This window comes from Vicia villosa, linkage group LG2, assembly GCF_029867415.1.
Source record: "Vicia villosa cultivar HV-30 ecotype Madison, WI linkage group LG2, Vvil1.0, whole genome shotgun sequence".
Taxonomy (NCBI): Eukaryota; Viridiplantae; Streptophyta; class Magnoliopsida; order Fabales; family Fabaceae; genus Vicia; species Vicia villosa.
Window position 1 is genome coordinate 11171513 of NC_081181.1, and position 27335 is coordinate 11198847.

General features: G+C 34.8%; 2 protein-coding genes and 1 non-coding gene across 4 annotated transcripts; all 3 read left to right on the forward strand.

Annotated features, from left to right (window-relative positions):
* The first annotated feature begins 6307 nt into the window (after positions 1–6307).
* Positions 6308–11739, forward strand: LOC131649132 (methionine--tRNA ligase, chloroplastic/mitochondrial-like). Its single transcript, XM_058918881.1, has 12 exons — positions 6308–6640; positions 6719–6862; positions 7448–7597; positions 7739–7906; positions 8297–8421; positions 8700–8793; positions 9259–9357; positions 10174–10354; positions 10464–10579; positions 10746–10901; positions 11137–11265; positions 11353–11739. Exons 1-12 carry the CDS (start codon positions 6389–6391, stop codon positions 11524–11526), a joined length of 1788 nt encoding a protein of 595 aa, XP_058774864.1. The 5' UTR covers positions 6308–6388; the 3' UTR covers positions 11527–11739.
* Positions 11740–12393: 654 nt separating this feature from the next.
* Positions 12394–14487, forward strand: LOC131645864 (uncharacterized). 2 transcript variants are annotated; one of them, XM_058916062.1, is made up of 3 exons: positions 12394–12540; positions 13195–13507; positions 14253–14487. In XM_058916062.1, exons 2-3 carry the CDS (start codon positions 13197–13199, stop codon positions 14260–14262), a joined length of 321 nt encoding a protein of 106 aa, XP_058772045.1. In that variant the 5' UTR covers positions 12394–12540; positions 13195–13196; the 3' UTR covers positions 14263–14487. The 2 variants fall into 2 exon arrangements, with proteins under 2 accessions (XP_058772045.1, XP_058772046.1); XM_058916063.1 differs by lacking the exon at positions 14253–14487 and having other exon boundaries at positions 13195–13511.
* Positions 12810–12882, forward strand: TRNAR-CCG (transfer RNA arginine (anticodon CCG)). The gene has a single exon. It is a non-coding gene; the product is annotated as a tRNA-Arg (tRNA).
* Positions 14488–27335: the final 12848 nt, after the last annotated feature.

Genomic DNA, 27335 nt, shown 5'->3' on the forward strand with positions numbered 1-27335 from the left:
GAAAAGGAATTGGATGGGTTAGAAGAGGAGATTGTTGAAGGGTTAGAGCAGTGAAGATGATAGAGCTACTGCTCTATTTGATGACTTTGAAGAAATAGATGTAACATTTCCTATCAATGAAGATGCAAGTCTTAGTGGGCTTTTGTGTAAGCCTGGTAAGAGTATGGATGAAAATGATTACTACAATGATGAATTGAATAGTTCTAACCCAGATGAGTCTTCCTATAGCTCAAAGCTGCTACAACATGCCTACAAGGAATTCCTACTAATTAGCACCAGCCAATTCCCAGATGATGTAAGCTACTACATCATCATAAGACTCGAACTTAAAGAGCTAAGAGTTATGCTTGGAGTCACAAAAATTTGCATCAAGGAGGAGTGTTGAAATTGCTTCAAATTTCTAGAATATTCATAAATATAATATGTATGAAAATGGTAGAATATTCTACAACTGTAATATGTATGAATATGATAGAAGAATCTAGAATCATAAGTATGGAAAAGAAAAGAGAACCTAGAACTATCATGGTATTAATCTATCATGAGAACTCTAGAAAGAATTAAAGTAATGTAAAAATATTCACCACTATTGAGAGGTTGATGACTTAAGCCTATAAATAGGTAATTGGTATCTTGTAATTCATCATCCAATAAATCAGTGACATAACCTTCTTTCTAAACAATTCTCTAAAATTATCAACTAATCAACTACCAACACTCACTTATTGTAAAAGATTTGAAGCATATGTTATGAAATGTGTAGAGTTTAGATATTTCAAGAAAGATATTATAGCAAAAACCAATAAAACCAGTAAAAGGGAAAGGACACTACAACTTCTCAATTTTTTTTTTGGTTAAAAGGTAAAGCATTCATTAGATTAAGAGAACAAACCATTACAAATTTCACGAGACACTTGAAAAAGGATATACCCCATCAAAAGTGTAGAGTCAAATCTAAAACGAAAAACTACAGAGTCATAAACGAATTTACACATAGAGTGATCACAAGTTAACATAACATAAACAAACCAGAGGCAGAAACAACAACTAATCATCAAAGCATCCATTCGCTTCCGAACACGATCAATGGAAAAATAGAAAAGAGAAGCCATTGTCTTATCCAAAATCCAATTACGGATGATTTCTTTGATGTGTATTTGCGCATTTCGACTATCATTGGTCTCAATATTGTCCACTTTTATCAACTATTCAGAAATTGATTGATGAGTAAAAGAAAAGTAGAAACTGCTGCTCCAGGACACAAAATATTTTTAAGGCTTTTTCTCAAACACCTTGAGTGCAAGCATAAACGCCAAAATACAAATACACAACTTAACAAAAACATAAACAGAAAAATCATAAGCATAAGCCAATAAATCTGACAGAGACAAGGTGTAGAGTATCCATGGAGGTGGTTTTGGAGAGGACGAATGGTTGTCGACATCAGAGCTGAAACAACTACACAGGATAGAGGTACCTTGACTGTTGTTAACCTTGAGATGTGAAACCAACCACTGCAAAATTCCCTTTTCTTAGTGGTGGTGGCTCCGGTGGTGGCCGCAACAAACAGAAAGAGAAGCTTCACGGTGGTTCTAAGAGGGGGAAGAAAGTAACCGATGGATGAGTTGGTTTGAGAAAGAGCATGTGGCTATGGTTAAAAGGAGTGGGTAAGGCTCTCAATAGAGCAGGAGGTTACCACCATAAAGGTGGAAAGGAAAGCCACCATAAAGGTGGAAGGTGGTCATCAAACCCTAAAGGGTTAGGGGGAGAAATTTCTAGAGAGAAGAGAGAACATCTCCCTCTAAAAAGTTAATTTTGTGGACTTTTTAATTTTGAATTACAACTTCTGAAGTCTCAGATTTAATTGACCATCAAATTACAATATCCATAAGTAACAAATAATAGAAAAATAAGAATAATACTAACATAAACAAAAATTATAGTATTATATTTCAATTGAATCTCATGCTCAAGTGACATATTTCAGCTAAATCTTATTATTTATAGTATTAAGACTAAGGTGATATTAAAATACCAACACAAATTACCGGCCTTGCATTAAAGATTAAAACTAAAACTCAACATTGCGGGTTGATATATTTAACCTTTTATTTTATTTAAATGCCAATTTTAAAAAAAACATACTATCTCCGTCCTTAATTATTAGACATTTTTTAGTTTTTCTTCTTTTTATAAGACCTTCTTCAACTTTTAAAGTGCATTAATTATTTTTTATCAAACATACAAACTTGTACTCCCTCTGTCCCAAATTATAAGTCATTTTACTAAACAAAATTGTCTCAAATTATAAGTCACTTTACAATCCTAATACATCATTAATAACTTTTTGCCTAATATACCCTCTTCTATTTATTTCCCTTTCTTATTTCAATTCTTCTAATTTCGTTTTTCAATGTAATTATTAAAGAACAATTTTGTAAAATTATACTCCCTCCGTTCCTTTTTACTTGTCACTTTTTGACATTTTACACATACCAAAAAAATTAATAATTATTGTTACTTTTTAAACTATAATTTTTCTTTTACCTACAGTATCTCTATCTTTTAATCATTTTGATATACTTTTTTTCTCTCTCATAGTAAATAATAGAGATAATTTTGTCAAAAATGTAATCATTACTACTTTCAAATTTGAAAATAACAATTAAATAGAAACAATTTTTTTTCCACAAAAGCGACATTTAAAAAGGAACGGAGGGAGTACATCTTTTCACTTTCTCATAAAACAATAATTATAATATTTCTTAATTCCCGTAAAATGACCAAAACGTCCTATAATTTGGGAGAGAGGGAGTAATATCCAATAAAGAAAATTTCTTTGCCAACCTCCCAACTCTCTAGCCCACCTCTGGTGAAAAACCCAAACTACCCCTGACTTCGGAAATGCATTTCCGAAATGTAAGAAAAAGGTGTTTTCGGAGATGCATCTCCGAAAGCGCCTTTTTTTAAAAAAAAATTTAACTTATTTCGGAAATGCATTTCCGAAAACACATTTTCGGAAGTTCATTTCCGAAATACTGCGCGTTTTGCAGATTAAGCAAAACAGCCCCCTCCCCCAAATCATTTACCCTAATCTTCTTCAAACTCAACCCCAAAGAGATTTTTGTGCAAACCAGTTCCAAGCTACCTCAAAGGCTCCATCTACTTGCTCTATTACATTCTAAAGTCCTCCAATCTATTCAATAGGTAAGCATTTTGATTTTAAGATCTATGATTAAAATGTATATTAGGGTGTTTACAAATAGCAAAAAATGTATTAGGTTAGGTTTATAGTGATATTTAGGATGTTTAGAATGTGTATACATAGGTTTGAATTTTGATTTTGGGGTCTGCCATTGAAGGTTGCAGAAAAGCTCTGCGCAGGGGTGTTTCGGAAGTTCATTTCCGAAAACACCTCCATCCCAGTTTCGGAAATGAACTTCCGAACTGTATCAGAAGTGCATTTTTTTTTGTTTTTTCATTTGTCTCGCATATTAATCGATTTCGATTGTTTACAGGAACATGTCAGGCAACCAGCCAGCACGCATCAGACAGGGCAGGGAGTCCCAGACTGCGTCGGCTAGACGCGAGCGGGCGGCGGAGCAGCTGGCGTCGACCCAGGGACGGGGCCGGGGACGCCGTGTGCGCGTTCCACAGGACTTGGTGGAGAGTTCATCTGCTTCAGGCTCTAGGAGTAGGCTGGCTCGGGTATCTTCTTCCCGCCAGCGAGAGGAGGAGGAGGAGGATGAGGAGGAGGTGATACCGGATGTTGACCCTCCAGTCGGGGAGGAGGAGGAGCAGGAGGAGCAGGAGGTGGATAGCTATCCGGGAGGGCCTTTTGACACTTCCCTGCTGATTCACTACCAGGATCACGTCGCTCGGCGGATCTGGGAGGGAGAGGTATTTTTTTTAACTTAGTCGTTTATTTGTCACCATTTTTTATAATTTTACCGTTTATTTCTCGCTTATTTGTTTTATTTTTTGTAACAGGAGAGAGAGCCATTGAAAATGGTGAACCACTCCAGGAAGATTTTCGGTCTGTTTAAACCATCAGCTCAGTGGTTTAACGACCATGTGCGAGGTTCAGGGCTTAGCGGGCTCTGCGTGACCGGGTACACCACCATCAGCACCGGCATGCAGGGGGCATTTGTGGAGCGCTGGCACAAGGAGACGTCTTCTTTCCACTTGCCGGTGGGGGAGTTGACGATCACCTTGCATGACGTCCAGTGTCTTCTCCACCTGCCCATCAGGGGGTGGCTGTTGGACCACTCCACTATTTGGGCATGCCGCACGAGGTTGCTTACCTGGAGTGCGTCTCGACTTCTGGGTGTCATGTCCGGTTCAACACACTGAGCCTCTATTTTGAGTTCCACCTGGACGCGGCGGCCGAGGCCGAGCAGGAGGGTAACGACCTATTCAGGGAGTACCACCGCGGCTGCGCTCTCCGGTGCTGGTACATGCATGTGGTAGGCGCTGCATGCTTTGTGGACAAGAGTGCCAGGTACGTCGACGTGGCCTACCTCCGCTATTTCATGGACCTGGATACCGTTCACCAGTGGAATTGGGGGTCAGCTACTCTGACATATCTCTACCAGAAGCTGAATGAGGCCTCCAACTGGAGGACGAGGCAGTTGGTCGGATCCTTCACACTGCTTACGGTACGTTTTATTTTAATACATTATCGTATTTATTTATTTATATATGTTTCGTATTTAATTTTAATACATTATCTTGTTTCTGTTTCAGAGCTGGATCATCTCCTACTTCTCCCGCATCCACGGCTACCACCTCGATCCTGCGTGCGTGGTAGCCTTGCCTAGGGCCGCCAGATACGATCTCCAGAGGGGGAACGATGCGGTGGGACCATACCGTGGATACCTGGACCGCACTCTGCACGACGACGTCACCTGGAGGCCGTTCATCGACTACGCTCAGATTGTCCCCTTTGACGGCATTGCACTTTATTCTGGCTGGTTGGCTTGCGGGACCGGCATCATGGTTCGATATCTCCCTGAGCGGTGCATGCGTCAGTTCGGATTCGTGCAGCGGATACCCAGGTCACCCTTTGAGGCTGCTCCCGACACTGTGACCCGAGTGCAGCTCACTGCCATATGGGAGCATTGGGAGGATCATGTGGTACCGCTGGAGTACCGTCTCACTCGGGTCACCCAGGACTGGCACAGTGAGGAGGGATACGTCACATGGTTCTACCGGGTGTCACATCCTCTTCTGAGACCCGACATTCCCGGCGCTCCTAGGCCAGCACACGAGGAGATCCTGGAGAACCAGCAGGCCGAGGATGATCACGCCATTGATCTCATGCCGATCTGTCAGCGGATATCGATGCTTGGGCGGGACGCGTTGGGTCGAGGTATCGTGGAGCGGGGCGGTCCAGAGGCAGTCGCCGTGATGGAGATGATCGTCACTGATGCGGACCGTGCGGCGACATACAGGCGGCAGAGGAGGTCTCAGGGCGAGAGGTTTAGGCACACCTAGTAGTGGTCGAGTTTATATATTTTTTGTTATCGGATTGTATCTTTAGCACACTATTTTTATTTTTTTCGATTTGTATATATTATTTTCATCCGGATTAGTATTTTTTTTGTTTATTTATCATATTAGTATTTTCAGTTTATCTATTGCTTATTTTATTTGGCGTTTACGTTTAATTAAAATGCGAGACTGTTTTAGAAAAAACATAAAAAAAAACACAGTTTCTGCATAATTCGGAAATGAACTTCCGAAACCCCCCAAAATCTGAACAAAGGTGTTTTCGGAAGTTCATCTCCGCAGACACCCCCATGAGGTGTTTTCGGAGATGCACTTCCGAATTAAGGAAATTTTTTTAAAAATAAAGCGCTTCGGAAGTTCATTTCCGAAGCAGGGGTATTTTGGGATTTTCGCTGGGGGTCACCCCCATAGGGAGGTGGCCAAAGAAAAATTCCCAATAAATTTACTCTATAGAGTCTTATGTTTAAGGACGAAGTTAGTATAAGCCTATAAATATAGAGGTTGAGTGCATTTTTCGTTTAGCTTTTGGAATGACCAAAAGTAATTTTAAAGGTGTAGAATTGATTCTGAGTGATTTTTAGGTGTTTGGTTAAGCAAAAGTATAATTGATTTTGTCTCTATAAATGATTCTACTTGAAACTACAATTTATAGCTTCTGCCTCCAAAAATTGATTTTAGATGATTTTTACAATGAAATTTATTGTTTAACTTACTTTTAGTATTCAAACATAAATTAATTATGTTAAACTCAATTCTACTAATTATGTCAATCCAAATCCAAAGATATTCTAAGACACATCCTAAATGTTAGTATTTGGATGAGTCTAATGTTATCTGCAAATAACAGAACACAACTGCAGAAAGAGCAAAAGCTGTTATGGCAGTGAGAACTCACTTCTCCTTACACAACACACGCTTCCTCTTTAACCCTTCCACTCTTTCGCACCGTTCCACCCTTTCTCATCTCAAACCCAAACCCTATTTCCATTCCCGCAGAGCCTTGTTCTGCAACTGCACCTCCAATGACGAACCTTTTCTCCTCACAACCCCTCTCTACTACGTCAACGCTCCTCCCCATATGGGTAGCGCTTACTCCACCATCGCCGCTGACGCCATTGCTCGCTTCCAGGTACACCCACCCCTCTTTCATTCAATTGGATAACTAGGTTGCGTTTGGAATTTGAAATTGAAAAATTGATTTTTACAGCGGTTATTGGGAAAGAAGGTGATATTCATTACTGGTACGGATGAACATGGTGAGAAAATTGCAACGGCTGCTATGGCTCAGGGTTCCACTCCACCGGACCATTGTAATCTCATTTCACAAGCTTACAAGACGCTTTGGAAAGATGTAATTTTTCACCAAGTTTTTCTATTTTGTCCCTCAAATTTACGAAATAGCAATTTAATCCCTTAATTTGAATAGTGTCAGTCATTTTTTTCAAGATTAGCACTATAAGGAGTGGTGAGTAGTTCAGGTGAAGAGAAAGCAAACAATTAGAGATAGAGGAAGACCTAGAAAAACTATAAGAGAAGTTATTAAAAACATCTTGAGATTAACGATTTTGATAGAAACCTGGTTCTAGATAGAACATTATGGCGAAAGTTGATCCTTGTAGCCGACCTCATTTAGTGAGATAAGGCTTCGTTGTTGTTGTTGTATGTTTGTTTTGATGTAGCAAGAGACTACTTAGGTCAATAATTAAGTCTTCCAATGGCTTTTTTTGTAGATGTTTAGTAAAGAAATATTTTTATAGAAGGACAAAATTGGTTGATTTTCTTTAATTTAAGGGACTATAGTCTGCTATTTCGTTAATTTGAGGACCAAATTGCTTGACTCTTTAAATTTCATGGACCAAAATTTTGATTTACTATTTATTCAAGATAAATATTCATGTTGGTTTATATTGTTTTTTTATGGTTGTGATCATTGCAGCTAGATATTTCGTATGATAAGTTCATTAGAACAACTGATAGCAAGCATGAAGCAATTGTAAAGGAATTTTATTCGAGGGTGCTTGCCAATGGTGACATTTACAGAGCTGATTATGAGGGAATTTATTGTGTCAGCTGTGAGGAATATAAGGTTATAGCTCTTAGATTGACTATTTTTTTATTTATTTATAAAAGCACTTTGTTTTGAAGGGTAAAATTTTGACCGTCTTCCTTTAAGTTTCTCATCTAGTTTCATACTTTTACTTAAAGAATGTATTGCTATTTGGCGTAGGATGAGAAGGAACTGCTTGCGAACAATTGTTGTCCGATCCACCAAAAGCCTTGTGTTTCAAGGAAAGAGGACAATTACTTTTTTGCACTATCAAAATATCAGAAGTCATTGGAAGAACTTTTGATTAAAAATCCAAGTTTTGTGCAGCCGACTTTCCGTTTGAATGAGGTAAAGGAATATTGAGTTGCTTTTTTTCTCTTATTCGTGTTATATACAAGTTTCCTTTGTTTGTCTGTTACATTTCTCACATACTGCAATTCAAGCAAGCTATTTTAAAACTTATTTTCAGAACTTATTTAACTGCATTCACTAGAGACTTTTCAGAACTTATTTAACTGCATTCTGAATTATTTGAGACTATTCAGAATGGAAGAAATTTATATGATTTAAAAAAACACCTTCGTTGGCTTGTTTTAAAAACATCCTTACCCCTGCTTCCTTCCCTCAAAAAAGTGGAATAATGCTTTACGAAGGTGTTCCATGAACTGCATATCGTCTCTTTCAGGAGACTTCAATTGAGTTTTCCTTAAAAATAATATTTTCTATACAAATTTCAAGGTTCAAACCTGGGTCAAAAGTGGACTGAGAGACTTTTCCATTTCCCGAGCATCGGTTGATTGGGGCATACCTGTTCCGAGTGACAATACTCAGACTATATACGTATGGTTTGATGCTTTACTAGGGTAAGAGCTTTTATTTTATAATAATTTGTGCTTCTCTAACTTTCCCTGTCTCTATTCTACAAGCTTTCAGTTTCTGTTTAACATTTTCGATGTTTGATGGAAATACATTAGTGAAATACATTTAAGTTCAAATCATGCATAATTATTTGTGTGGAAAGTGATTAAGAAAAATTCACACTTCTGCTATATTATATAATATCTTTCATTGATTGAATTGTCAATTACCTTATCAAACACTTGATGAATACTTTGTTTTCCTTTTTCTTATATTTGTGCAGCTACATATCAGCACTAGCTGATGACCAGGAACAACCTGATTTACTAAATGCTGTTTCTTCAGGTTGGCCTGCTACACTGCACTTGATTGGTAAGGTATGTTTCTTCTTTTCCTTCCTATTTTTCTTCTTAAAGTCTCTCTCTGTGCAAGCGTGTGTGTCTGTTCTTAACATACATTTTGTCATTTTCCTTTTCTCCACTGAGAAATATACAACTGCTTTACTCTGAACTTGTTAAGTAGAATGATGTCATAATTCCTTTTTATTTTCTTTCTTTTGGCTGCCTTTTTTATCCACTTGTCACAATTCTCTCTCATAGTCGACCCCAACTACTAGGAAAAAGGCTATCATGTTTGTTCTGTTAGAATTCTTTTCTACTTGGTATTCTCAATCCGGGCACTTGCACCCCTGAATCCATCTGTATTTTTGTGATGGTTTTGTTCAACCCTCTATATTTATGAATCATTGGATTTTCTTTTACGATTATGATTAAAAGAGAAGGCATAAATAATAGCAAAGCATTAAAGTTCGTTATTTCATTAATGATTCTGTTCCTCTGTAGGATATTTTACGTTTCCATGCTGTTTATTGGCCGGCTATGCTAATGTCTGCTGGGCTAAGCCCTCCCAAAATGGTATATGGCCATGGATTCTTGACAAAGGTATTTGTTCTAACGTATTTATTTTGATATGTTTCTTCTTGAGGTAGCTTGGTAGTAAGTAGTACCTTCGTTAAGCTCTGTTTGTTGTTTAGAAGAAATACTTAGTGTCAAATCTGAGCAACGCCAGGACAGAAATTATGCCTCCTCTTTTTTTTTTTTGTCTTTTGATAGCTAGGCCATTTTTTACCACACTTATGTCTGATAATGATATTAATAAATTATTGTTTAGTAATGAAGAGTTTATTAACATTGAGGTGATGGAAGAAAAAACTGAACTTTAAGAGAAATAATAGTAACTATATTGTTTTGTTAAATTGCATTAATGCTTTATATATAAAAATTACCGTAATGCTTCATATGTATTTCATGGAAAATAAGAGCTGAATAACTATACCACCAATAATTTGTCAAAAAAAAAAAATCTATGCACCAATGGTGTTACAAGCGTTCAATCATGTTTCACCACCCTTCTGCATCATGACAAGACTTCTTAAAATGTGTTACGATGGTGGTATATGATTGGACATTTGGACGTCTTTGTAAACTTGTTAAGGTTATTAGTGTATAGTTATTAAACCAAAAAACAATTATATTTATACTCAACATCAACAATAGTCATTGTAATTTGATGGTTGATTTAAATTTAATCAATTCAAATGTAAATTTAATTTACAATAATCTGTTTCATAAAAAACGGGTCTCAGCAGAAGACCAGAAACTAAATTTGGCCTTTTATGATTAAAGAAAGTTTTATAAATCTGTTTCTTATTTAAATTTTATTTCATGCAGCAATGCTTTTTATTTTGAAAATGTTAGGATGGCATGAAGATGGGCAAGTCACTAGGAAATACGCTTGAGCCAAACGATTTGGTTAGTAAATTTGGGACAGATGCAGTCAGATACTTCTTCCTCAGAGAGGTGGAATTTGGCAATGATGGGGACTATTCCGAGGAACGCTTCATCAATATTGTAAATGCACATCTTGCCAATACAATTGGTACTTTGAGCCTTTACTTTCATCGATTGTAACATTCAGTAACAGCAAATTGGTTAATTTTAAATTTTTACGATGATTCTAATGCTAACTTTTACATGTATCTTGGTAGGAAATCTTCTCAATCGTACTCTAGGACTTCTGAAAAAAAATTGTGAATCAACTCTGGTTGTGGATTCCACTTCGGCTGCAGAAGGAAATGCCTTCAAGGACAATGTAGTGAGACTGGTAAAGTCTCTAGGAAACTAATATTAAGTTATATCTATATTTTGATTTTAAAGACACCCTTTTGCAGCAGTTTGAGGTTATGCTATCACTAACTTCGCATATTTAAATACATCTATCCACAGTTGTGCATATGTTGCCGAAGTTTGATCAATATTTACATTTTCAGGTTGATAAAGCTCGAATTCACTATGAAAATCTCGCACTGACATCAGCTTGTGAGGCTGTTCTGGAGATTGGTAATCTTGGTAATTCCTATATGGATGAGCGTGCTCCTTGGTCTCTCTTTAAACAAGGAGGCACTGCTTCTGAAGCGGCCGCCAAGGTATTTTCCTCAAACCTATCGTAGGACATCATCCATCTACTAAACACTTGTTTCTGTTCTTACAGTAATCAATTTGCTTTTTTTTATTTTCATATAATGTCATCAACAATTGAACTTTGTTTTTTTTTTCTTTAACCAAGCATGATAAGCTTAATAAATATGTCACTTATTTTTCGTTTGCGTTGAAGATAAGCAAATGACTAAGCAAGAAAATTTTCTTATGATGTTGGAGCAGGACCTTGTAATTATATTAGAGACGGCGAGAATTATCGCCGTTGCACTATCTCCCGTTACTCCGAGCTTGAGTTGGAGAATATACGCACAACTTGGCTATTCCAAGGACCAATTTGATGCAGCAACCTGGGTATCTATCTACTATCTCTCACACATGTGCCCGCGCATACACATAAATTCTGTTATGATGTTTGATTTAAGATGTTTTGTTTTGCAGAGAGACACCAATTGGGGTGGACTTAAGGGCGGCCAGGTCATGGCTCAACCTCAACCAGTGTTTGTTAGGATTGAAAACCAAACTGAAGTGGAAGACAAGCCGGTTGCAGTGAGCAAGAAGACTCTGAAAAGTAAAGGGAAGTTGAAACAAGCTCAAGAAGTTACTGGTGCTTAGATGTTTTATTCTTCTCTGAATTATTCTTGTTTTCACCAACTTGTGTAATGTAACACTAATTCTTTTGCTAATATATGTACACAAGTATTTATATTTAGGTACATGCATATGCAAGAACGTATTTATGTGCACTATGCATGTGTATGTATATAAATTTTGAATGGAAAATTCAATTTAATTTTTTGGAAATAAAGCTAGAGGTTTTTAAGTGAAGCTGAGATGTCAACTACTGCAGATGCGAAGTAAGAATATTGGTGTTAGTGTTTACCACCAAATTAGGTAGAAATAATATATTGAAATTCAAGTGTTATTCAATTGCATGAATACATGTTTAATGTTATGTAGAATGTTGGAGGGGTTTGTTTATGAAAACCTTGAGTGTAAGCATTTCTAAATTTAATGATCTATGTTGAGTTTTCACAAAGTCGTTAAATTAAGTATTCATTATGCAAATAATAACGTGGAAAATATGGAAGACTCTTATACTTACACCATACCTTTGCAAGTTTAAGGGGTTATAGGTACCACATGAGAATAAGAGATAATCATTTATAAGCTCTTATTCTAAATTATTTTAATTCATTTATATTTTATTTAAAAATTTAAATTAAATATATTTTAAAAAAATTCAATTATATATCAAAAATATAAACAGAAATAAAATTTCTGATATTAATGTTTCATGAAATATACTATGAGGACTAAAATTGTAATCCGAAGAAGAATTTTATAATTCATATTAAAATATAAAAAATAATTACTAACTGGCACATAAGCACTCACCAAAAATTGAATAATTTTGAAGGGATAATTAATTATTGACAAAAATTAAAATAATTTAATAAGAAAATGTATTTTAATTAAAACGTTGATGTGGGCCCGGGCAGGAAAGTCAAGGTAGTAGTTAGGCCCATACCACAAGCTCAAAGCCACAAGGCGACAAAGAGAATCAAAGAACCAAACCAAGCAGTTTTCTGCATTCGTCGGAGAAGACGACAATACAAAATTAACCAGGTACGTACAAGTACGCTAATCTTTTCTCTAGCAACGTTAGATTTTAATTTTATGATGATTAATCACATTTATCAAGTTACTATTTCCTCATATTCATTCTCTTTTACCTCTGCCAATGTTGGCTTCAGGATTCTCCATTGATTTTTTTTTATTCAATTTGATTTCCTTTCACATTCAGTTGTTAGTTAGATCTAAAACACTTCGTAATGAGAATGAGAATTCGATTCAAACATCTTCTTCAAATTTTCATTTGAAAACAGTCATATTAAGGTCGCATAGCGGAGTGGATATCGCGTTAGACTCCGAATCTAAAGGTCGTGGGTTCGATTCCCACTGCGATCACTTTATATTTTTTAAGTTTTCCCTTATTTTGTTTTGATTTTTTAGAATGTTAAAATAACAGTAATCTAGAGCCATCATGGTTTGAACAACTTTCTAATAACTATTTGTAGGCAAACTCTAATGTAGTTATCACGGATACAAACTATAAATGACCTTCCTTTTTTTGGTTGCAATGCAACTTCTTCTAGAGCAAACTAAGCATCAATATTTGCTTGTGTTTTTAGAGAAATGAGTTTTCTTTTTCTGCTGTTTTAGCTATTCTCAGAATCAGAATAGTTTGTAATTGTGTTCACTTCATTTTCATTTCACTAGACATGAACTCAGTTGCGAGACGCATATCGAGCTTATTCAGGCAGTCAGGTTACGGAACTGAGCCTCTTACTGCTCAGCTTCAGCAAAGCAGAGGCATACGAGTGCAGGTGTATAATGGAAATCTGGAAGGGGCATTGGCATTGATGCAACGTAAGATGACATCGAGTGGGATCGAGAGGATGATAAAGATTGAACAGAGGTTTCATATAAAAAACTCAGAGAAGCGCGTGTTGGCACAAAAGAATTTGCAGCGTAGGCTTCGATCACAGGATCTTGCTAGGAAACTCAAGGCTATTATGATCAAGAAAGTCAGGTAATTGTTTCGTATATCAGACTGATTTTCCTGCCTTAAAATATAGAATAGAATGCACCTTGATAAGAAACTTTATGCCGTTATCATCACTAAATTTAGGTCACACTGCCTGCACCAAAAAGACATGTTTTTATCGTTTTATTACAATTGTAGCTACAATAATTTTCTCTCTAATACTCATATTTCTTGTCTTGTTGGACCATTCTATCATCAGAAGATAACAAAAGTGCAATCTCGTGAGCATAGTGATATGTGAATTTTAGCTGAGATGAAAGAATTTTGTCTTAGATGTTAAGTTAGCGCCAATATCTGATGAGAGTAAATTGAGAACTTTTAGTTGAAGTAATTTTGTTTTGCCTTGAACATTTATTTACTTGCAGACATTGACATGGAAGTTATATTGTTTTTGTATATGTTCATTTGTTCACAGATTAATTCTTAGTTTTGAGATAATGATATCCTATGTGAATCATTGTTATGCATGAAGGAGAATCTTGTTGCAAACTTTTGGAATCGCTATTTTAGAATCGCTAATAATGATATCCTATGAAGGATAATCTCATGGACCTTTTGGAAATATTCATATTCTTATAATCTTAGGGGCCTATATGAGAGCGTCCTACAAAGTCGTTATCATCATGACACCATGTGAAATTTTTGTTATCTTCATTTTCTTTTGCCCTTGTTGTATCTTGCTTTGTTTTTCTTGTACTGATATATTCTATATTCTATTGCATTTTAACAGGGGTCTTTGAAAACATTCCACTGCCATTGAGAAAAAAGTGGCTGGTGGAAGTTGCAGTTATGCAGTAATTTTGAAGGTGACGACAGTAGTTGAAACACATTTTCTCAAATTGTTCTGGAGTAATATGTATTTTGGCAGAAATAGTTTTATGTATTAGACGCATCACCACAGTGTTCTTCATAATTGGTTAAATCTAAAGCACTTTGCTGATGAGAATGAGAATTCGATTCAAACATCTTCAAATTTTCATTTGAAAACAATCATATTATGGTCGCATAGCGGACTGGATGTCGCGTTAGACTCTGAATCTAAAGGTCGTAGGTTCTATTTTGTGTGTTCAATAAATGATGTATGTCCTTGTAGGCACATGATAAAATTTTGGTTATTAATCATGTTTGGCTAATAATTTGCTAAAAGCATGAATTTGGTGCTTTTCTCTATCACCTGTTTGTCTATTTTGGCTATATTCTTGTACAGCTACCCTTATATGATCCTTTAATTTCAAAGTTCCAAAAGTTGGGATTGAACTATGTTTCAAACATTTATTGCCTTTATTAAAGGTTTGATGGCCATCACTAAATTACAACTTATGCTTTCACATTGTTCTAGCTTTTTAAGAGCTAGGCAGCTCTCAAATTTCTGATACCGACACTAGACTGACACATGTGGTTACATTCTATTAATTCTTTTTTTAGTCGTGTCATGGCAAGTGTAATACTCCTTTTCTAACCTCAAATATATCATACAATCTCATAGAATAATCATGCATAAGGAAAAAGGGCGCCACATGTTAATTTCCATAAAATGAAAATCCTAAAATAACATACATACAACATTAATAATATGCAAAGATCATGTTGTAACACAAAATGAAAATCTCATGCTTTCATACGTTATGCATAAACGCTTACGGAAAACAATGTAATTGCTATTAAAGGTTTCAATGAATATATCACATACTATTTTTATTTACCAAATTCAAATTAACATCTCCAAACATGCTATTTTGAAATTCACAATCCAGACCACATAGCCTTAAAACAACATATCCAAGATATCAAATAATACATCCGAATATCCAACAAAACATAGGAAATAGCAACATCCAAAACAAAAGCATAAGTTCAAAGAAATCCTCCCAAGTTTTACATGATCTGAGCATATGACTCGCTACTTAATCAAACAACAAACTCGGAAGCTTTCCGGCTAACCACGAACAAGCTACTAAGCGTCTGAACCTGCACGTTATCAACAAAGGGTAACATTCAAACAGAAGGGTGAGAATTTAAATTATTATAGAAAACATAATAATGGGAAATGCACAATCTAAACAAGCATACATTTCACAATTTATCACTCTTCATAAAAACATGCCTTTATAACCAAACATCAAAGTTAACATGTGTTATCATTAACTAACCAAGTTCCAATTATGCAAGTAATCATATTCACTTGCTAACATCAACAATGGTAATCCAATAATGAGATATCATCAAGTATACAATTATCACTACACAAATTTCCACGTATACGCATCAATCAACAAATAATCATTCGACACACACATATTACAAAATCACACTAACACATAACCCACACCGACATGTGCGACTCAAGTGTAACTCTATGCAATATGCATGTGGATCCTATCCGTTATCATTTCCGGTCATGTCGATTGTCTTTCCTCTATAGACTAGATAACCACCTAAAAGCCACATTCTCGTTAAGCTTTCAAATCCCATTCAGCGTTAGATTTGGGACAAGTAGATAACCTTCGCGAGATTACCCAACATTTCCATTTTCAAAGACTCATGCTTGTGTACGTGTGCAACAAAATAAGACTCATGCATTTAAGACGATCTTTCTATCTCTTAAACTACACAATTACATCTTTTCAACTTTGCACAACATTATACAACACGACATTCAATCCAAATCTCAAATACCAATTAACATTTAGCAATCAATCACATAATTCATGACTATCATTATCACATAATACATTCATGAACATTGATTATAAACAATTCATCCATAACATACATTCATAATTACATGTTATTCATAATTAACATCATAATTAATTACACAAGTGCCAACCAATCATATTCTATCATATAGACAATCATATTAGTTTCAATATGCTTCAAACGACACGTAAAAAGGAGTTACGGATCAAAAGATACAACATTTCAAAGTTTAGAAAAGTTCCATACAGCAAAGTCCGCTTAGCGACCTTCCAGCGGGCTTATGGAAGTTCAATTTTTAACAAGCCAGCTTGAAGCGCGCTTCTACAAACTAAATCCAAAAGCGAACCAAAATCTGAGCTCCGCTTAGCGGGTTAGACCCGCTTAGCGAGCTCACTTAATTTTTCAAAAACAAACAGCATCCGCTTAGCGGGCCAGGGGCCGCTTAGCGGATATGCGATTTTGCAGGAAAAAACCAGAAAACTCAGAACTGCGGAAATCACATTCCACCAATCAAAAACACTTCAGACATCAATAAACATCAATTACAACCAGTATTCATCATCCTTCAACAACATTCATCATAAAAATCATGTTTAAACACACAAATCCATAGAAATTAGCATAAATGTTAGGGTTCATACATTTTCATGAAATTGCAAAGATTGAAGAGAATCACACAAACACATACATTACCCAATCATACAATCTATTGCAATTTGGATTCTAACCCTTACCTCTAGTTCAAATCCACCCTCTTGATGAAAATATACAAATCCCCTCTTTGTTCTTCTCTTGCCTCTTTCTCTTCTTTCTATCTTTTCTCTTCTAATTTTAGGTTATCTCAAAAAATACCCTATTTGTTCTTAATTTTTATTGGGCTTAACCCATCCAACTATCCTTTCTAATTCATTTAGGCCCATTATCTAATTACTATATTTCTACCAATTACTAATTAGCTAAATTAACACATTAGCACATAATTAAATAATTATCACTCAAACAATAATTAAATAAATCAAACAAACATCAAAATATCAAATAATCCTAATTAAATGAATATCTAATAAAAATAGGATGCTAAAACTCTCCCCCACTTAAAAGATTTCCGGCCTCGAAAATTACCTCAAACAAACAACTCCGGATACATTTCCTTCATCTTATCCTCGAGTTCCCAAGTGATATTGCCATCGGCCACTCTATCCCATATCACTTTCACCAAAGCAATCTCCTTACCACGAAGCTTCTTCACCTCCCGATCCTTGATTCGCATAGGTGATGTATCAACCGTCAAATTATCTCTTACTTGAACATCATCTAATTGAATAACATGCGATGGATCCGCAATGTACCTCCTCAATTGAGACACATGGAACACATCATGAAGATTAGAAAGAGACGGTGACAATGCAATCCGATATGTCACTTCACCTACTCTTTTCGAAATATGATAAGGACCAATGAAACGCGGCGTCAACTTACGATCACCCTTCTCAAACTCAAGAGCCTTCCTCCTCTTATCATGATAACTCTTCTGAAGACTCTGAGAAGCCTTCATCTTCTCTTGAATCATCTTAATATTATTCGTAGTCTCTTGAATCAACTTGGGTCCAACCACAACACTCTCTCCCGATTCATACCAACACAAAGGAGTTCTACACCTTCTACCATAAAGAGCTTCAAAAGGTGTCATTCCAATACTAGAATGAAAACGGTTGTTATACGTAAACTCAATCAATGGTAAGAAACTATCCCAATTTCCTCCTTGTTCCAAAACACAAGACCTCAAAAGATCTTCAAGCGACTGAATAGTCCTCTTCGTTTGACCATCAGTTTGCGGATGATACGCCGAACTCAAACGCAACTTCGTACCCAAAACACTTTGTAAACCTTCCCAAAATCTAGAAGTGAACCTTGGACCTCTATCTGAAACAATACTCGACGGAATACCATGCAAACACACAATCCTCGCGATGTATAACTTAGCAAGTCTTTCCATTGAATAATCCATCCTCATCAGAATAAAATGAGAAGATTCTGTCAACCTATCCATAATGACCCAAATCGCCTCATAGTTACTCGATGTTCTCGGAAAACCCGAAAAAAATCCATAGAGATACTATCCCACTTCCACTCAGGAATAGATAACGGTTGCATCAAACCAAACGACTTTTGATGTTCAATCTTTGACTTTTGACAAGTCAAGCATGAGTACACAAACTCCGCTATGTCCTTCTTCATACCTTGCCACCAAAATAATTTCCGCAAATCTTGATACATTTTAGTAGCACCAGGATGAATACTCAAACCACTTCTATGCCCTTCCTCAAGAATTCTCTTTCTCAAATCCGCAACATCCAAAATACAAACTCGATCACGACATCTCATGACACCGTTATCTTCAATCTGAAAGTCATCACCTTTGCCTTGATTAATCAATTTCATAATGTCAACCAATCTCAAATACGATTTTTGACCTTCTCTAATCTCATCCAGAATGCCACACGTAAGCTTCAACATACCAAGCTTAACATAAGAAGACGTCGCTTCACAAACCAAACTTAAATCTCGAAATTGTTCCAACAATTCCAATTATCGAATCATCAACATAGACATATGCAATGATTTCCTACTCAATGCATCGACTACAACATTCGCTTTTTCAGGATGTTAGTTCAAACCAAAATCATAATCTTTCAAGAATTCCAACCATCTTCTTTGCCTCATATTCAACTCTTTCTGATCGAACAAGTAATTCAAACTCTTGTGATCATTATACACATCAAATCTCGATCCAAACAAATAATGCCTCCAAAGTTTCAAAACAAACACAACGGCGGCCAACTCTAAATCATGCGTCGGATAGTTCCTCTAATGAACTTTAAGTTGCCTTGAAGCATAAGCTACCACTTTCCCTTTTTGCATCAAAACACCTCCCAAACCCAACAAAGAAGCATCACAATACACAACAAACAATTCTAACGGATCTAGAAAAATTAAAATAGGAGTCGTAGTCAACCTTCTCTTAAGCTCTTGAAAATTCGCTTCACATTGCAAAGTCCAAATAAAAGCTTGACCCTTCCTAGTCAATTGCATCAACGACAAAGATAACTTAGAAAATCCCTCAATGAACTTTCTATAATAACCAGCCAAACCAAGAAAACTTCTAATCTCAAAAACAGACTTAGGAGCTTCCCATTGAGATACAACCTCAATCTTCGACGGATCAACAAAAATACCTCCACTAGAGATCACATGGCCAAGAAAACTCACTTCCTTCAACCAAAACTCACACTTAGAAATATTAGCAAACAACTTCTTCTCTTTCAACACCGATAACACAATTCTCAAACGCTCCGCATAATCATCTTCACTCTTAGAATAGATCAAAATATCATCAATAAACACAACCACAAACTTATCAAGATAATCATGAAAAATCCTATTCACATACTTCATGAATACACCAGGTGCATTAGTCACACCAAACGACATAACTAAATACTCATAATGTCCATACCTCGTTCTAAAAGCAGTTTTTTGAATATCCTCTGCCTTCACACGAATCTGATGATACCCAGACCTCAAATCAATCTTGCTAAACACACAAGCTCCAACCAACTGATCCATCAAATCGTAAATCCTCGGAAGTGGATACTTATTCTTAATCGTCACTTTGTTCAATTGCCTATAATCAACACAAAGACTATTTATCCTCTTGATGAAAATCTACAAATCCCCTCTTTGTTCTTCTCTTGCCTCTTTCTCTTCTTTCTATCTTTTCTCTTCTAATTTTAGGTTATCTCACAAAATCCCCTATTTGCTATTAATTATTATTGGGCTTAACCCATCCAACTATCCTTTCTAATTCATTTAGGCCCATTAGCTAATTACTATATTTCTACCAATTACTAATTAGCTAAATTAACACATTAGCACATAATTAAATAATTATCACTCAAACAATAATTAAGTAAATCAAACAAACATCAAATAGTCCTAATTAAATGAATATCTAATAAAAATAGGATGTTACAGCAAGCCCCGATGTTTCACTACCATAGCAAGCGTCCCAAAGCTACGGTATGTTAGAAGTTACAAATTGTAGTTTGCTCTTAGTCGTGCGCTTAAAAGCTCTCTACCGTAGAAACAAAAGCACACAATAATAATGGCCGAAATTAGTTCACATGCTTAAAAGAGACATTTTTTTATTGTACTGAATCCAGTTCCATAAGTTCTTGGTTTCTGGTTTGGGACATTTCATTTATTTGCAGTAGAATTTTGAGTGGCTTATCTTTCTTCCATAAGCATTACTTTGGAGTATTAACACTTATTATTGAGATGGAGAATATAATGATAATGATGTGAAATAATGAATTTCTTTTATGTAGTGATTGTAATTATTCCATGTTGACAATTAAGTAATGAAGATTCTATATGTCTTCCTTCCCCTTTAGTTATTTGATTTGGCATAACTGCATTAGCAGACAACAAGTCATGGTAAATCAATTTTTTGTTATCAGAAATAGATTATCTCAGAAGCTCAATAAGCCTCAATTTAGTGGTGCCCAACTTGGTTGTCAGAATTGAGATTTCGATAAAGATCGTTAAAGTATAGAAAAAATATAAATTGTACAATGGTTACAAGGATAGTAAGATCCAAACAAATAGACAGAATTATTATAGAAGTAACTAAAAAAAATAACCTTAATATAAAATTCTCATTAACTTAAGCATCAATAGCAAATATTCAATTCAAAAAACATAATTTTCTCAAATATAATATTCTCAACCGCAGCTAAAAAAATAATTGTCTCATACACATTTCAAAAAAACATCATCTTAACCTAAACATCATTTAAAATATATCATTTAACAATTTCTTTAAGGCATTTTGACCATCTAGACAAGCATCATCATCTTTTCCACCAATCTCATCATCAAGTTTATGAATCTCCGATTTATTTTCAGCAGCGGCAGCTTCAACTCCATTCTCTCCTTCGACAATGGCAACTTTTAAATCTTTAACATTGGAAGTTTCCAAATCATCATTTTTATAGTAAAATTTAAAATTTCATTTTCAACACCTTCATCATTATGTACAATATAGTCATTATCAGAGTCAATATCATCAAAGTTATTCTAGAAAAAATGAAACAATTTTAAGATTACACTACGACCTCTAAATTTAGACAAAAAAATCTCTAAATTATTTGAAACAATTCTACGAATAGACAATGTTTGGATGATACATGTGTGACTAATACACGTCGTGTACAAAGTATATACTCTTTCCATTTTTATTAATAAGTCATTTTGGATTTTTAATAGGTATTAAGAAATGTAATGATTGTGGTATAAAAATGAGAAATTATGAAGAGTTTTACAAAATTGTTGTTCATTAAAAGTATGCGAAAGATAAATTTACATAATTGGAAGAAGAGAGAATAATAAATATTTAAAGGTATTTCGTGTGTATTGAATTGTCTTTCCTCATTCTAGGGATGAAGTATTTATAGAAGCCAATAAGCATGTAGTTAGGGTTTCTCAAGAATAATAACTTCTCACCTAGTCATATTAGTGGATCGTTGAATCCATATTTCTTAAGAAGACGTGAATACATGATTTAGTCTATTGGCTCTCGATTCTCTCTGACAAAGCATGTCTTTTCCCACGTTTCCCTAAACAGGGGGAGTGGGGAGTATTCAAGGCAAGATGGCCTCATTATGGGCGGTTGGTGGGTCTTTGCAAATATATCACTACTAGTATTATAAAACAATTTATAACGTGACTCAATTTTTCCGCAAAGTGAGTTATAATAAAAAAAATGAAGGGAGTATATTCTTTGCTTTTGAGATTCTCTTAGTGTCTATAATCACCCGCATTCAACTCTTCTAATGCTCTATGTCAAAGTCAATCACACCAATAATTTTTTCGCTTGATTCATAGGTTCTAATTTAAGTTACCAATCATTTTATTAACTTGAGTCTATGGGTGCCAATCTAAGTTATCGATAATTTTTCCTGAATCCATATATGCCAATCTAAGTTATCAAACATGGCATTTGAGCGTCAAACCCATGCTGGAGAGTCGAAAGAATCTGGGAACAATATTTGGCCTAATAAGTTAGGACCATAAGAGAGGGAGACACATCATCTCCATACAAAATTTCAAAGCATTAAGTATATGAGTCACCTCTCTTTATAAATTCAACATTTCATCCATTCATAAGAACTATCATACTTCACCATAAAGACTATAGTCATTTGAAACTATACCACTCCAAAAATCTTTACGTTATATTCCACTACACAAGGCCTTCCTCAAGCTACCAACACTGAGTTTGATGAAGTATTATCCTCACTCTTCAATCTTTTTTCTTCAAATTTCAAGGTTTATTTTTCATATATTGAAATAGGTTTAATATGCTTATAGGAAGATGGAAAAAATTATATGAGTTTCAAAAGTTTGTCTTCATCATCAATCTTGACTCCAATAATTTCTACTTCAGAAATATTATCAATGAGGACACTTATATGATCTAATACTTTTGTATTTTCATCCATACACAATCTATGAATTCGCTTCTTCAACAACAACCGATTTGAAATACTTTTTCTCTGACACAATCCTTTAAGTTCCTCACAAAGCTCTTTAGCTAACGACGTATCAAGAAAAACCATAAGAATGTTCTAATCTAAAGAAATATGAATTATACTCGAAGCTCTCAATTCAGTTCCATCCACTTCTTGTTGTCCATGTTAGAAATATTTCCTTTCAACGTCTTACGTAATCTTAATTGTACCAACACATCTTTGAATTGGATTTCTCACAAAGCAAAACTGATTCTGCTACCAAATTTCTCTAAGTCAAACTTTATTACAATTGATAAGTTTGACATTGCAACAAGAAGCATTCCCAACCAACACTAAGAGTATAAAATTCTTTTCTAATGTGAAAGATAAAAAAATTGCAACCATAACACACTAAAATTTTTATACTCCATCAAACCAAGGCTTTAATACCAATTGTTGGTGAGTTTGGAGAACTTGGGAGCAACAATATGTCTTATGCTCCAGGACCATAAGAGTGGGAGACACCACATCTCCACAAAAAACCTTAAGGTATTAAATATATAAGTCACCTCTGTTATAAATCAAATATGTCATCATCCATAGACGATGCATGACTTAACCCCTCACACTTAAATAAAAAATGTCAGATACAAGTGAGAGTTTCCACCTTTTATAACATAATCAAACATATTACTCAACTCCCGCCCCCACTAAATCGAACTAGGCTCTACTACTATTTGTTAAAAAAAAAGACATAAAAGAAAACAGAAGAACACAATAATAACACAAAATATAACATGGAAACTCCAAACAAAAAAAATACCAAAATCATTGTCAAATGACAATCTGAGAATAACATTCTTAAAATTATTACAATACATAAACTATCGATGAAGAACTACCGTTGATGCGGTAAAGCGGCAAGCACAAAGTAATAGGTATTATTTATTACTGGGTGATATAGGTTATAGCGTATCGTAGTCCACAGAGATTGGTTGAGAAGAACTGCCGTTTGACTATCTCGCGTTCTAAGTTTCATGATTGGGCGCAGAAGGTAAAATGCGGGAAAAGTAAATAAAAGCACATAAACAATCTATTGTAGCTTAAGCGAATTCAATCTGGAATCGTATTTCTACTCAACCCGTCTAATACTTAAATCTGAAGATCTATCGCTCAACACTCACAATATGCATCAAAATCACTAGGCATCATTCAAGATGCAACATCAGTGTCCATTTCTGCAACACCAACGAAAGCTCAACCATACTATTCACATCAGCGATTTCTCCACCGACACAAACAACACGGAGGCATTAAAATCGATACCCATTACAGTTATTAGCTCTAAATCCATTTCTGAAACCTAGAAACTAACAGATATAATTCCTAATCAAGATCTATGATGTCCATTTCTGCAACAACACAAATCCGAAGCATTTAAGCAAAAAGATCAAGAACAACAACAATGATGATTTGTAAAGCGAATATATAAACGATCCCAAGATCAACAAATATACATACAAGAGAGGAAAAATATACATACAAACCCCACCATTGGAATGGGTCACAGGGAAGAAGAAGAACAAGCGGAAACTTCTCGTGTTTGTCGGCACAATCGGAGACCACCCGAGCTAAATCGACATGATGAGACACCCGAAAGTGTTGCTTCAACCTCTAAACTACAAAGAATGGATCAGAGCTCAACTTTGTCCAAGAAGAGATGATAAAAACCTAAAAACACAAAGCTGGACTATTTATACAAAAACAGAATTTCGCAGTGGGCGCGGCGCCCCCTAAGTCGGCGCGACGCGCCCTGTACTAAATGTACCAAACCTCCCTAGCGCGCGACGCGCCTTAAGTCGGCGCGACGCGCCCTTAGTTCTGCCAAAATTATTTCCTTTTGCTCGTACAGCGCGCGACGCGCCCTACACAAGAACATCAACTTTATTTCTCAAAACGCCCTTAAAGCCGTGTCTTCGACACTTTATTCCTTGAGGCTCCGACAACGCAGAAAAACATACAAAAATACAACAAAACTATTAAACGATACATATTTATACGAAAACGTAATAAAACTCAAAATATACGAATTTACACAAAAACGAGTAATTATTCACACGATATTAACAAAAAGTATCGATAAGTGCCACTATTTACATACACAAAATAACTACATTTTGACACTTATCAACTACATAACATTAAAATCGATCTTTATTTACAAAATTTAGTGATGTGAAACTATTTCAATATGCATATATTCAACCAACGTTAACAACCCATAATGCGAGATACTCTTTTAGGAAGTGGCTATTGAAAATAGCCGCGAGAAAAAAAACAAAAATAATGACACTCTAATAGGTTGTGGGTAACAAATTACAAGGCTTCTTCTTTAGGTTAGGCATGGTAATCCAAGGCTTTAATAGCAATTGTTGGTGAGTTTAGAGAAGTCAGGAGCAATAACAGACCTTATGCTCCAGGACCACAAGAGAGGGAGACACCACATTTCCATCCAAAACCTTAAGGTATTAGATACATATGAGTCATACTTAAATCAAACAATCTCACATACAAGTGTGATGTGAGTTTTCACCTTTTACAACATAATCAAACATATGAATTAACTTCCGCCCCCACTAAATCGAACTAGGCTCTACTACGATTTGTTGAAAAAAAAGACATAAAAGAAAATGAAAGAACACAATAATAACACAAAATATAACGTGGAAACTCCAAACAAAAAAAAGTCCACGACCATTGTCAAATGACAATAAGAGAATAACACTCCTAAGTGTGTGAGTTATCCCATTTATAAATGCTCAAATGTCTACATTCCTAACCAATGTGGAACTTTCTCACACTATCCACACTTGTAATTTTTTTTTTCAACAAGAACTACATTACATTAAACTCAATCTTTATTTACAAAACTTTGCAATGTGAAACTATTTCCATATGCATATAGTCAACCTACATCAACAACCAAAGAGCAAAACACTTTTTAGGCAGTGGGTATTGAAAATAGTCGCGAGAAAACAACAAAAATAAAGGGAAATTTCTTTATGGATCTTCCAACTTTCTTGGACACTCGCGGCGAAAATACTAAAATGCTCATATATTTCGAAAATGCATCTCCGAAATCACTTTTTTCTGAAAAAAAAATTGATTTCAGAAGTGCACTTCCAAAAACACCAAAAAAAGGTGTTTTCGGAGATGCATTTCCGAAATCATCTTTTTTTTTTGGAGAGGGAGTGTCTTCGGAGATGCATATCCGAAATATTACAATCATATCCAAAAATTTTCAATAATTATTAAAAAAATTAAAATCAACGTGATTCAATATAATTAATAGTATATTTAATTGTATTAATTAAAATATATTATTAAATATATATCATTATAATCAAGATATAATAATAATATTAGCCTAATAAATATTTAAATTAATACCTTATTTACTATTTTTTATGATACATAAAAAAATCATTTGAAAAATTAAAGTAATTCGAAATTTATATTAAAATAAGAATAAAGTAGTAAATAATTTTATTCTTACTTGATCTCTTTTATTTTAAATTTTTGTTGAATAATTATTGATCTCTTTTATTTTAAATTTTTGTAGAATAATTATTAATATATTTATTTTTTATATAATTTAATTATATTCTATTAGTTATAATTTTAGTAATTATTAATATGAAATTTATCAAAAAATAATTAAATTTTTATGAGTTTTTTTTTTTTTAAATTTATAACTAGAATTAGAAAAGAAATATCAACTTTATAATTATCATTATTATTATTCATAACTTATAAATTATATCAATTTTATGATATTTGAATTAATCAATATCTCAAAATTTTAATTTTTTGAGATTTTGATTAATTCGGATATGCATATCCAAAAAAACCTCTGACCATTTTTTGACTTTTTTGTGTTTTCAAAGATACATCTCAAAATTAACCAAAATTCCAATTTTTTCAGAGATGCATTTTTAAAGGGTATTTTCGAATTTTTAATAGAGATTATCACCTCTGGAGTCCGACTTCTTCTTTAGTTATGCATGGCAACGAGGCTAGGAACACGTTTTAGAATTATAAATCCAACCCTACAATCCTATATCAGCTCTGCCCTTCCCCCAAATCATGTTGAAGATTATATATAATTTAACCTTCAATAATAAAAACTGAATTTCCCCTTACCTAAATATAATTAAACTGATTTTTTCTTGTTTAATTGAGAGTAGGACGGCGAGTCTTGGTAGGGCTGGCTGGATTTTTGCCATGCCTACTTCGTGCCCAATGCAAAACACTAAAAAAGATTCAAATCAATTTATATCATGGCGCACTTGCATGTGTAATTGGTTGGAACCCATTGCAACAACGGTTTAATTTTAACTTTGATTTGTTAACTCGCTAGTCACTAAACTATTTTAACCGACTAAAATGTACAAAGTCCCTTGATTCCAAACATGGTGTAGACTCTCTGTATTTTAATTTTTATAATCGATTTAATTGATAAATTGACATGCTATCTAATC

Excerpts from the sequence above, each read along its gene's own strand:
- LOC131649132 (XM_058918881.1), top strand. The coding sequence starts at position 6,389 with ATGGCAGTGAGAACTCACTTCTCCTTACACAACACACGCTTCCTCTTT. Across the intron at positions 6,641-6,718 it reads ACGCCATTGCTCGCTTCCAG|CGGTTATTGGGAAAGAAGGT; the intron begins GTACACCCACCC and ends TGATTTTTACAG. Across the intron at positions 8,422-8,699 it reads TGGTTTGATGCTTTACTAGG|CTACATATCAGCACTAGCTG; the intron begins GTAAGAGCTTTT and ends ATATTTGTGCAG.
- LOC131645864 (XM_058916062.1), top strand. The coding sequence starts at position 13,197 with ATGAACTCAGTTGCGAGACGCATATCGAGCTTATTCAGGCAGTCAGGT.